The 13363-nt window shown below is 38.4% G+C and overlaps 1 protein-coding gene across 9 annotated transcripts in view; it reads left to right on the forward strand.

Moving 5' to 3' along the window:
* LHCGR (luteinizing hormone/choriogonadotropin receptor) overlaps positions 1-13363 on the forward strand; it is an 84118-nt gene that overhangs the window by 54078 nt on the left and 16677 nt on the right. For 7 of the 9 annotated variants that reach the window (XM_072635624.1, XM_072635615.1, XM_072635619.1 and 4 more), the window contains one exon: positions 9465-9533. The exons of the other annotated variants lie outside the window; for them this stretch is intronic. In XM_072635624.1, coding sequence (XP_072491725.1) covers positions 9465-9533 — 69 coding nt within the window. The remainder of the gene's footprint in view (positions 1-9464; positions 9534-13363) is intronic. 9 annotated transcript variants of the gene reach the window in all.

Genomic DNA, 13363 nt, shown 5'->3' on the forward strand with positions numbered 1-13363 from the left:
GATTGAAATGACTGAACAACAAAAATATTAATATGCACTTTTCTAAGTCAATATGCAGCCCCTGGAGATCCTTATGTACAGTTTAGTGACCCCTGTTTGTTTCTATTTGAATTTAATACCACTCTCAGAGAAGGAAGTCTCAGGAAGCATTGGTCAAGGGCTCAGCTGTCACTCACTTTGGAATACACGGTCATCATGCACAAGACGTCAGTCCAGTATACAAGTTGTCCCCAGAGATACACAGATTACTGGACTTAAGAGGCTTCGATGTCTCCCTTGCTTTGTCTCTCACTTAACTATTAAGACAACTAAACTCAAGACAACTAGCTCAATACTCAGAGGATTTGGGTCATATTAGGACATTAGATGGAAAGTTCTGCATCTATTTGTTTTTAATTATCAGTCTACAAGCAGTTTCCAAGCAAGAAAAGGTTAATGCTGTCCTTGGTTTTATTGGAAACAACTGCTACCTTCGTGGTCCTCCAGCAAAACTGCCCAGCCCCACTGATTGGGATGGGGAATCTGCAGCCTCGAGGTCACATGTGGCCCTCTAGGTCCTCAAGTGCAGCCCTTTGACTGAATCTAAACCTCACAGAACAAATCCTCTTAATAAAAGGATTTATTTGTGAAACTTGGACTCAGTCAACAAGCCACACTGATCTAGGAGGTCACATGTGATCTCAAGACCATAGGTTCCCCACCCCATGTTAGCCCATATGATTTTAAATAAAAACTGAAAATTTAAAGGGATATAAAGTTTATAGTTCTTCCTTCCACACCATGACATTCCCCATTGTGGTTTCAGGATATCACAGGTCAGCATAAGAAATTAAATGGGAATTTGGGGTAGGGAGTTTTGTGGAAACCATAGATGACACAGAGCCTAAGACCAAATATTTAATCCAAATTATACAATAAGGTACTGTAAACACCATCATAAAAGAAAAAGAAAAAAATACAGACTTCTCTGCTACAAAGTGAGGGCCAAAAACTTTCACACAGATTTTCCAGATCTCTGAGGTACCACACCCCGAACCCAGGGGATGTGGAAGGGATGACCATATGCATGGGAATATAGTGCAATTTAACATAATGCAGCCTAAGGGGATTAGTATTTGATGCTGAGGTAGGAGAAGAGAGGGAGGAAAGAGAAGGAGAAAAAGCAAGAAAAGGAGGAAGACAGTAGCAGATTTTGACAGGTTAACTCAATCAGTAAGCACCTATGACTTACCAGGTACTGTGCTGGGACAACAAAAGTGAAATGGTCCCTGCCCTCAAGGACCTTTGAGAGTAGCATGGGAAGACAACATGTATGACTCAAAGTAATTTAGGGGGAAAGGCACTAGCACAAGTTAAGGAACCCCAGGGAAACTTGAAAAGCTCATCAGAATAGCCAGTCCTACAGATCTAAGGAGTACTGGGGAATTCTTTTTACTATAAAATTCCACACTTCCACAAAAACACTGCACAATATTCTTATTGTAGTACCATTAACTTATTGTTGTTATTATTTTAAGGCTATCAGCGTGCCCCTGTGGGATGTAATTGGCCTGCCTCCGAAATTAATGAGGATTTCGCCATATCCATCATGGCCCACGGTGGCATTGTGGCTCCCATTTTCCTCAGATATTAGCAAATCAATTGGAATGGGAGAGATTAGTCATTTACCTAGCTAGTCCTCTTATTCTAAGCTGAATGGGTCCTTCTGTGAGTGAAGAATCATGCAGCGTACCCCAGTGAAGTAATGGCATTATACTTAGGGAGAAAAGCATCGGTTTCTCAGCTCTAAAGTTCAACTCCATAATTAGAAAATAATAAGAGCAAACCTTCTCCTTTCATTATTAATGGTATTTGAGATTTTGCACTCTGTGTGGCCCCTCTCCCCCACCCCTCACCCAAATCCATACCAACTCCAAGCTTATTTGCTAAAAACAAAACATTTCACTAGGTGCCTGAGCAGCTCGGTAGGATGAAGACCAGGGCTGTGCAAGTCAGTGCTAATGCTCCTATATGGCTATGTTTGCTTTTCATGCAGGCATCTCAAGATCATGCCTTTAAATGATCTCTTAGACTAGTCAGGAGTCACTGAGCTGCATCCTTGATCCTGGGCTGCACTGGCCTGGGCCAAGAGACAGGGACTTGAGTCCTGGATCTGCCACTGATTAGCTAGCTGTGTGCTGTTGGGACTCTGGGACTCAGTTTCTTCTTCTATAAAATGAGGGGGATGGACTAGATAATCTTCAGAGTCTTGTGTAGCTCTAACATTCTATGAGGTGCCACAGTTCATTTTTTACTCCCAATCACAATGATTACTTCTCCCCCTACAGCTGAGTTTTTTTCCACTTCCCTTTCCATAGTACTGGACACTGACTGACCTGCTTTCTCACCCCCTTTTTCATACTTCTACACATACTCCTCTAGTCCCAGCTCCACCTGACCTAGAGACCCTCTTGGCTGCAGATGGGGAGAGGATTAGCTTTGAAATCAAGGAGGTCTAGTCGTACTGCCCCCTTTCCTGACCTCCCAGGGCCACACGTGGCCCTCCAGGTCCTCAAGTGCAGCCCTTTGACTGAATCCAAATTTCACAAAGCAAATCCCCTTAATAAAAGGATTTGTTCTGTAAAACTTGGACTCAGCCAAGAGTCAGCAGGTTCCCTACCCCTGTGACCTAGATCTTTTCCTCTCATATCCATTCTTCCATCTCCTAGCTTTCGCTGAAACCTAACCCTGTCTGGAAGGTACTGCATCTCATAGTATGCTATTGGAGGCTGGATGCCACTTTTCCCACCCAAAGAACTAGGAACAATTAATAATAATAATACCTAGCATTTATATAATACCTACTATCAGGCACTATGCTAAACACTCCACAAATATATTGTCTCAACTGATCCTCATAACAATCTCAGAAGTTATGTGATATTATCCCCATTTTACAGATGAGGAAACTGAAGCAGATAGAGGTAAAGTGACTTCCCAAGGCCACACAGCTAGTAAGAGTCTGAAGTCGAATCTGAACTCAAAACTTCCTGACTCGAAGTCAAACACTCTGTTATCAACATGTTCTTTATCCGCTGCTGCCACTTTTAGACATACCCTCCTGAGTCACTGGCACTTAGCAACTATCTCTTCTCTTGTTAAACTTACTTAATCCTCTCCAGAACCTTGTTGCTGTCAACTATGGACTTCCAAGTCATCTTCCCTCTTCCCAAATGACTTCAGTACCTGGCTGTTTTCTTCTACCCCTCAATCTCTTAATAGATAAGATTATAATAATAAAATATAATAATATTTTAAATATAATAAATAGATAAATAATAAATTAATGTAATCATAAAAGGATTTGTTCTGTGAAGTTTGGATTTACTCAAAGGGCCACACTTGAGGACCTAGAGGGTCACATGTGACCTCAAGACAGCAGGTTCCCCACCCCTGTCTTATCCCTTCTAATACTTTGGCCTCCCACTTCCTCAGTCTCCCCAACTTCCATGACCTCTGTCCCCAAACTACTTCTGTCACAGAGAACCCTATTCACCCCTTCCTCTCAGTTGTATTTCCTAGTTAGGGCTCTGGTTCCAAGTGACTTAATTTGGAGTATCTTAACTGAGAACTCCAGAATTCTGAGTAAAACCCATTGTGTTTCATTACTATAAGGATCAGATGATGCCAATCAAAGGGTTTTACTGCTAAATCAGAGAATTTTAGAGTAAGAGTAGATACGGAGGCCATCTACTCCAAATTGGCCCTAATAAGAATCCTCTCTGCTGCAGATAAAGTAATCCTCCATCCTTGGCTGGGAACCTCTCCCTTCCAAAGCAGTCCAAGCTAAACTTTGGATGGCTCAGATTGGAGACATCCAAGCCAAAGCTTGAAGTTCTCTAACTCTTCTGTTAGCTAATGGCCTCACTTTGGGCAAGTCACAACCAGGATTTGCCCTTGATCTGCTCAGTCATGAGGACCATATGTAATGGTGTTATTACAAGAACTTTAAATGTACAGTCTTTACTACTCAAATATATGGCATCATTATTAATGCCCAGCTACTCAGAGTGGCTTATCTTCTGAATCTCCTTTTTGCTAGCCAAGGACATTCCAGTGCTGAACTCAGGTTAGCCCAGAGTGAAGAAGAAAACATTTACCCATGGTCAAAGAAAAGGGGGTACGGAGAAGAATCTTTTGCCTTCAAGCAAGCATTATGCTGGAAAGCATAGGATATGTTAGTTTCACTCAAGTTAGTTTAACAAAATCCAGTTTTTCATCTCAATATCTCCCTGAAAGTGAATGATTATGAGTCATATAATGGGCTTTTGCACTGGTCAGAAGCCCTGTTTCCCCCCACCTTTGATACATACATATATGCTTCACTGAAAGCAACCCTGATGTATGAAAATCTGGATTTGCAAAGTTTAGATCAATTCAACAAACAAGTATCAAGCACCTACTATGTGCAAAGCACTCTGCTAACCATTGGATTAGCAGAGCAATGGTGATTAACTTTGCAAAAGTCAGTAAAGATTTCCTTAAATTAAGTACTCCTAGGGCATTTAAAATGCTATAATAATAACAATAAATAATAATAACAGATATTTCTATAGCACTTTGATGTTTAAAAAGCACTTTACATACATTATCTCATTTGATCCTCTCAACAACACTTAAGTAGTGCTACAGGTATTATTTTCCCCATTTTACAGATTAAGAAACTGAGACTGAGAAAGCTTAAGTAACTTCCCAAGGAACACATGGTTAAGAAATTTCAGTGGTAGGATTCAAACTTGAAGACCTGCTCTCTCTGTAGCAGGGGTGGAGAACCTGCAGCTTCAAGGCCGCATGTGGCTTTCTAGGTCCTTGGGTGAAGCCTTTAGACTGAATCCAAGTTTTATAGAATAAACCCTTTTATTAAGGGGATTTGTTCTGTGAAGTTTGGATTCATTCTGGGGCTGGAGGTTCCCCATTCCTGTTATATATCATTCCAAGCTTATGAAAATATGATCTACCTGCAAGTTTTCATGCCCACAGTTAATGTGAAAAGCAAGGACCACTTACATAGATAAATATACTAATAAACTGTCTTTGCAGGGGTTTTCCAAAAACCATTGGTGGAGGGAGGGAAGGATTAAATAAAATAGAAGTCCTGGAAATGATTTTGTTAAGTAAAGGGAGAGGGAAAAGGAATACATTCTGAAAGAAAGGGGGGAGCAAGGGTGGGAGAACTTACCACAAGCCAGCAGAAATAATCAACTTACTCATTTAAGAAGTTGAGTCTCCTAACAGAGTGCTAAAGTGTTGGGAAACTTAAACAGTGTTTTACATAGACAAGAAAAGAGTTAATTCCAGCTCCTCTTTATTTATGAATGTGCTATTTGTGTGCAAGTATGAAAACATATTTACAAAAACATAACCTAGGACCTTAATAGCTATAACAGGGTGTCACGTTACTCCATCTATCAGGTCACTTTTGAAGCAATTTGTAAACATGAATCAGTTTAGAGTTACAAAGAAGGTCAGAGGCCATCTAGCTTAATACATACCCAAAAAAGGAATCCCCACTACAACCCAGCTGATAAATAGTCATCCAGCCTGTTAATGAAGGCTTCCCGTTTGGAGAGCCCACTACCTACTTCCAGAGGCAGCTCATTCCACTTTGGGCCAGGACAGCTCTTGTGGTTCAGAAGGCTTTTCTAGCATCAAGCCAAAACTTGAATCATCACAACTTCTAGCTGCTGCTTCTGGTTCTGTCCTCTGGGACTAAACAGACTTTAAACCCTCTTCCACACAAGATTCCTTCAAATACTTGAAGACAGCTATTGTGTAAATCTTCGCCAAGATAAACATCCCTTGTTCCTTAAACTAATCCTCATAAGAATGGAGACTTGAGGCCCTTTCCTATTCAGAATGCTCTATGACTTTTCAATATTCTTCCTCAGGTGAGGCACCCAGAACCAAACACAGAATCAAACACACTATGGATTTGATCTAACAGGGACAAAGTCTAGTAGGACTGTGACCTCTCTGCCCCTGATAACGAAGTCCGTCTTAATGCTGCCAAAGAGTATGTTGCCTCTTTTGGCCACCACATCAAACTGCTGATCCACACTGAGAGCGAAGTCCACTTAAATCCCTGGAGTTTTGTTTGTTTTTTTTTTCAGACAAACTGGTGCCCAGCTATGCCTCTCCCATCTTATATTTAGGATGTTGATTTTTTTGAACCCCTATAAGGAGTTTTATATTTATTCCTGTTGAATTACATCGTACTGGCTTTATTCCGATGCTAAAGGTATTGAATCCTAATATCTACAAGATACAAAATAAACCCACAAAACCAATAATAACATGATAACAAAATCCAAGAGGAAATCATGGAAATAGGAATCCCATTTAAAATAAGTACACAATGCGTAAAATATGTTAGAGTCAATCTATCAAAGCATATCTAATATTTGTAGAGATTAGATTATAAAATGTTCTTTAAAAAATAAAGAAAATCTAAATAGTTTAGAGGAATATTCAGTGTTCATGGCTAGGATAATATGATACTAATGATAGTATTACCAAGGTTATTTTACAATTTTAATAATATTCCAGTCAAACTACCAAATGGATACTTTATAGAACTCAGCAAAATAGTAAGAAAATTCATTTAAAGAAACACAAGATCTAGACCATCACTGGACATAATGGAAAAAAAGGTAGAAAAAAGAAGGAAGAGCACTTCCACTTTACAAAGTAGCAATTATCAAAATTCTTTGTTATTGGTTGAAAATTAGAAAAGTAGCTCAGTGGAAAAGATTAGACAAGGGAGAATAAGAAATCACTGAACTCAACAACCCAATGTTTGATAAACCTGAAAACATCAATTTCTTAGAAAAAAATCCCTATTTGTTAAAAACTTAAGAATAAATGGGAAATCAGTCTGGCAGAAATTTGGCTTATACTAACACCTTACACCATATGCTGCAATAAATTCAAAATGGATATGCAACCTGAATATTAAAAGTCGCACTTTGAAAAAAATTGAAAGAGAAGCAGATCATATTCCTTTCATAGCTATGGAAAATTCAATTTAACCCCAAAATGGATAAAAGCAATTGCAAAAGATAAACTAAAATAATTCCATGAAATTGAAAACCTTTTCTACAAATAAAATTAACGCAGCTAAGATAGGAAAGGAAGTAGTCGTATGGACAAAAAAAATTTTCAAATTCCTCAGATAAGAGCTTGTACCCAAAATATATAGACAACAAAGAGAAATATATTAGACAATAAAGGCACTACCCAATAGATAAGTAGTCAAAATATATGAACAATTTTCAAAAGAAGACTTACAAGCTCTTGACAACTATGAAAAAAATGCTGTAGATCATTAACAAAAAAAAATTCAAATCAAAACAGCCCTGAGGTTTCACTCCATACCCAGGAAATTGGAAAAAAAAATTTTTAATGTGAGTAATAAATCTTGACAAGGTTTTGGAAAGATAGGCACACTAATGCATTGTTGGTGTAGCTGTATATGACCATTCTGGAAAGCAGTTTGGAAATGTGCGAATAAAGTGACTATCTTTTGACTCAAATATTGAAGTATTAAGGATATACTCCAAAGAGGTCATTGACAAAAAGAAAGATTCCATTTACACAAAAGCATTTATAGCAATACTTTTTGTAGAAGCAAAGAACTGAAAACAAAGTAGGTTGTCCATTGACTGAGGAAGGGCTAAACAAACTGTGGCACATTACTGTAATGGGATGTTACTGTGATACAGTGTTTCCTCATCTTAAAAAAAAAGATATCATTGATCCATTCATCCCTGCTAGCTGTTCTCCCATATTACTCCTCCTTTTTGTGGTTATGCTCCTTAAAAAGGTCATCTACAATAAGTGCCTCCACTGCCTTTCCTCTCACTCTTCTGTCTGAAATCTGACTTTTAAACTCGTCATTCAACTGAACCAACTGAAACCAAAAAGAGAACTCATTTCCTACCTTCCCTATTATTGTTGAAAGTTCCACCATGTTCTAAGTTGCCCAGACTTGCAACCTAGGTATCATCTTCAATAACTTACACTTTTTTCTGCTTTGTTTTTAATATTGTTTGATGCCTCATGGAGTCATTGAATTCTATTTAATCTCTTCTAGTGTTCAGGGAGTCCATTACTTGATTATACTTTACTATTTTTCTCTCTCTTCTAAGCTATTTATTCTTGAATTGTTTCTTCCAGAAGTTTTGTTTCATTATCTAATCTCTTGCTTCATTACTTCTAGGTATTCATGTAGTCTTTTGGATGACACAAAGTTGGAAGAGACAGTTATGTTGGATGACAGATCATGACAGGCCAGAAATGACAGTCTAAAACTAAAAAGATTCAATTTAAACAAAGGTCCTACAGTCTTAATTGGGGAGAGAAGACTAGCTCAAGTAAGCCAATAGGAAACCCATCAGAATACTCTCTAAGTGCTTCACAGAGCCTCAATTCTATAGGAGTTCATGGAAAGCTGGTGTAAACCAAGGAGGCTCCCTAGGAATAATGGGTGGGACTTGAACTTCAAATGAATAGAGGAACCAGTTGGGTGCTTTAAAGAATATTCCTAAAGCCAATAGATGATATAGTGCACTTCCTTCTAAAAGTTTGCTATAATAGCTAGCTACCTGTTTCATAACTCTATCTCATGATCATGAGTTATTTTGTAATGCAAATAATTTAATAATTTATGTTTTGGAAACTATTTTCCCAAAAAAACTAGCTGTGGCACTTCCTTTCTCTGGGGCTCAATTTCTCCATCTGCAAAATAAATAAATTGGAGTAGATCATGATTTAGGGTTGGTAGAAACCTTTGAAGTCATCTAGTCCAACTCTCACATTTTATATTTTTGCATCATGAACTCCTTTGGAAGCCTCATGAAGCCTATGGACCTTTTCTAAGAATAATGTCTTTTCATACTTGAAGGAAATGCACATCTCAGGTAGCTAAAATAAGGGTGTAATTTTTTCTCATCTAAGTTCGTGGACCTTTGAAATCTTTCTATGGACCCCTTAGGAAATCCATGTACCTCAACTATAGCCCTTGTTTTGTAGATAAAGAAGTTAAGTTTTGATCATAGATCCTCTGTCTCACAATCACTACTCTTTCTACTGGGGAGCCATCTTTTTTTTTAGTTCTAAAAACTTATTTGATTCTATTCTATTCCATTGAACTGTCTCAAAATGACTCCAACCAATATCCACATTCCTACAATACTACACACAGAAACCAAACTAAAGCAAAGGATATTCCCTGGCCCCTGGAAGCTTTCACTCTTTAAAAGTCAACCTCCTGTCAGTGAGACATGCAGCTAGATACGTGTGAATTATATAATAATTTTCCTTAGTGCCAAATGCCCAAAAAAGAGAATCATTTTTCACTTCTTAATCTCATATCTTTGGGTTCTATTCTGTCCCCGCTCCCCAACTCATTTCCCCCTTTTCTGCAGCAAGCTATATGGAAATGGATTTGAAGAAATACAAAGCCATGCATTCAATGGGACGACACTGATTTCACTGTAAGTATTCTCCTTATTCCCGCAGCTCATGAATAAAAATGAAACATTAATCTGGCGACCAGATCAAATTCAATCTTCAGCAACTAACTGTAGGTAAAAATAAACTTTCAAGTGGTTAGTCATCAGCACTTCAATATGTTACCAAGCAACTGACTGGCTAGAAACCCCAAAGCACCCTACTTTCAAAGCAGGCTGCCTCCCTACATAGAGGTTGACAGTTTGCTAAATATTCAACAACCCCACTTCATACCTTCTTCATCTCACAACTTCCTTCTATAACCTCCTTTTCAGATAAATGGTATTTCAGAGAAGGCACAATTTTAGGGGGAAAAATTCTTAAGAGCTTTCTTTCTAGACTCCATTGTAGAAAAATCAAAGCCTGGTTTTCCTGCTGGTCAAGTGTCCTAATGTTCAATTCTAAGTTACCACCATAGCACTTTGTTCCTAGATCAACCCTTGCTTAGAGAGAGCTCACTTGCCTTTAACTCAGTAGGAGAATCATGCCCCAGCCATGTTTCCTCCTCCTTTTTCACTTTTCTTTGGTCCCTAGGTCTCCTGTCAAATGCAGTGATAGATCTCATGTGCAGCTGATGACCCAGTGATAAAAGATAAGCTAAACAAAATGTGTTTAAAAATAGTAGTGCCATACTGAATGTCTACAGGAATATATTTAAAAAAAAAAAACCTAATCTTGCAGTGAGTATATCTATATGAGAACTTGACTATTTTTAAAAAATGAAATAAAACAAATTAAGGAGACTATCCATGTCACTAAACAAATCATGTAGATCTTGACCTCATGACAAGTTAAAACTCCATAAAAGAAGCAACTTAGTTTGTCTCAGACCTGAACCAAATACCTTTTTTATGTGATCCTCCATACCTAATGATAACTTTTGCCTCATTCTACATATAGAAGTATCTACAAATACATATGTTTTGAATATGTAGAGATATAAATACTGCAGTCCAACTGACATGTCTAATTCATGGTCCACTGGAGTTCTTCAGATCAGTTTCTGCCATGAATATGCACAGATACTCATGCCCTGTCTAATATTTGTTCAACACAATCTCAATTAATCGGAATTCAATTTCCACCTGTGAAGAGAAAGAAGAAAGTTAATAGTAAGGATTTTGTTTTTATAAAAAGAAAAAATCACCTGGTTAATGCCCTATGCTCAGCATTTATTCCGTGCTGTCTCCAACTACCTAATAATCAATGACATTTTGAACCAATGATACTAAACCTCAGTAAGAGCTAAGTCAGCAAGCATGTACTCAGTTATGTTCACTAGACTACATGTAAGTCAGGAAAGATTTTAAGAACATCTTTATTGAAAAGGGTTAAGCATAAAAAAGAGAAAACTTTGAAAATGTGCTACAGAAATGTGTCAAGTCAAGAAGCATTTATTAAGTGCTTACTGTGTGCCAGGCACTGCTCTATCTGTTATCATCATCATCATTGCTGTTGTTTTTCTGATTTGTTCACAGTTATCTAGAGAATTCAGGTAATCAGAATCTACTATTCCTAGCATTTTGTTGCCTTGTGGTTTGATTTGATTTTTTTTTTCCTTTTAGCCTCTCCGATTGAATTTTAAAAGGTAGTCACATGGGTGTGTGCTAGCATTCGGAAGGGACTCCCCCACTCTGTTCAGAATAGTTCCCCAAAGCAGGAAGCAGGGAAGTGTGGTCGGTTTATTTGGTTTTTTGACTGGATTACAAAATGTATAGATAAAAAAGATTATGGTAGAGGAAGGGAGCTGGGCTTTAATAAACCATGCAAAGCTCTCTCTTGTGAAAATGTGAACAATTAATTTGAACTGGTTATCACGGGGATTATTTACTCACATAGCCCAATTTGAAAGATTTACGATCATAACTGAACATAATTAAAACAAACTGAAACCCGAGGAAGAATTGTGGCAGCTTGGGAAAGGAAACTCCATTTGATTTAGATTTCAAATAGCAATTGACTCTGACAACCTGATCTCTTTGAAAGTCAGAACATACCCAAGGGATGGAAATGTGCAAAATGTGTGCGTTCTGAGATATGTATGAAAGGACTGAAGGTTTCCACAGTAACACTCTTAGGAGAAGCATTCTGAAAACAATCCCTGGGGGAGTGGGCTGCCATGGTATTGATGATTTTTAGATGACAGGAATGATTTGGAGACCATCAGAAAGACAGGGAAGAAGATATAAAGGATCCCACTTTGACACTAATGCCCAGTTAAATAGTCAATCATTACTTCAAGACTTCTAAAGCCCCCTGATTGCCCAAGTGTGGGTCCTCCCTCCAACAATATAGCTCCTCAACCCTCTTTTGCACACTAACGGAGGATCTTCATGACTTGATTTGGCCAAAAAATCATCATCTGTCCAGTAATCCAACCTTTGGGGATTTAACCACATTGGTTCTTAGAGGACAAATATTCGATTCATCATGAATGTAATTATTTAAAGGTCATTTCAGCTTGGTCCTAGGATCTCTTCCTCCCTCTGCCCTGTATGTTGCCTTGCTACAATGAAATATCATAGTAGAGAGCTATTTGCCATGCAGTAATGACTAGCTTGATGTAAATTGTCTTCCTGAGTAACCTGGAATTATATAATCAGGGTGCAAAGGACCCTGTTCCCTTTGCTACTCTGGAAGTATGACATTAACAGGGAGATTAAATAGAATGGCTAGTATGTGTGTGTATATATATATATATATATATATATATATATATATATATATATATATACATATATATATCACTTCCTAGATGCCAGATACTATGCCACACACTTTAAAATTATTGTCTCATTTGATCCTCACAACAAATCTGGGAGGTAGGTGCTATTATCCCCATTTTACAGTTGAGTAAACTGAGACATACAAGGCTAAGTGACTTACTCAAGGTCATATAGCAGTAAGTATCTGAAGCAGAATTTGAATTCAGGTCTTTCCGACTCTGGAACTGGCCAGAAGATTAGAGGGCCCAGGCTTGAACCATGAGAGCAGCTCCCATTTGCTCATAGAAGAAATGCTTTCTAAAGCACACACTGACAGTGAGGAGACTTTTCAAACTCACATGACCAAGTTAGACAAGTGAACACTGAGCAGTTAAGACTAAGGATCTCTAGGTTAAAAAGCAACAAAAATCCTCAGGCAGCTATCCAAGTAGCTACTGCCGTAGACCTCTCCTGGCTGTTCACATTCCTCTCTCAGCTATCCTCTAGACTCACTGGACATTGCTTTGGCCCCTCAGAACAAGGACCGTAGCTCTTCCCTCCTTCCTGGCTGCCTACTTTCATTATGACTAGCCCAGACCACCATGCCCAGAGACCTTGAGCCTTGGTAGTAGTCCTCAGCCAGCAATACTGGCCAGCTGGCCCAGAAACAACATAGGAACTGTGATATAGCACTGCTTTTCAAGGGAAAAGCTGGCCCTGACACAAAAAGATAGAATTCTTGCTCATGTAGACATCTTCCTTTGCCCACACTGATTTGTGTTTTTAAACAACTCTTATCTACAATCTGGAAAACATAAAACATAAATGTTACTTAAGTGAATTTGCTCAAAAAATTACACAGATTCCATAAAACTGCCTAGTAATTCTATACTTTTAACAAGCTACCTGAATTCACTAGGTGACCCAAGAAGGAGAGGTCTGGTGCTTTGGGTTTTGCGGGTTTTTTCCCCCTCACAATATCTCACTTCACAATTAATGCTCCAAGAGACAATAAGTGGTCTTATACAGATGAGCTGACCTTCAAGGCATAGGAGCAGTCCCTAAGGAGTGATGACATGATCTTATGTCTTCTGATATAACCTCCTGAA

The sequence above is a fragment of the Notamacropus eugenii genome, chromosome 1, assembly GCF_028372415.1.
Source record: "Notamacropus eugenii isolate mMacEug1 chromosome 1, mMacEug1.pri_v2, whole genome shotgun sequence".
NCBI classification, from domain to species: Eukaryota; Metazoa; Chordata; class Mammalia; order Diprotodontia; family Macropodidae; genus Notamacropus; species Notamacropus eugenii.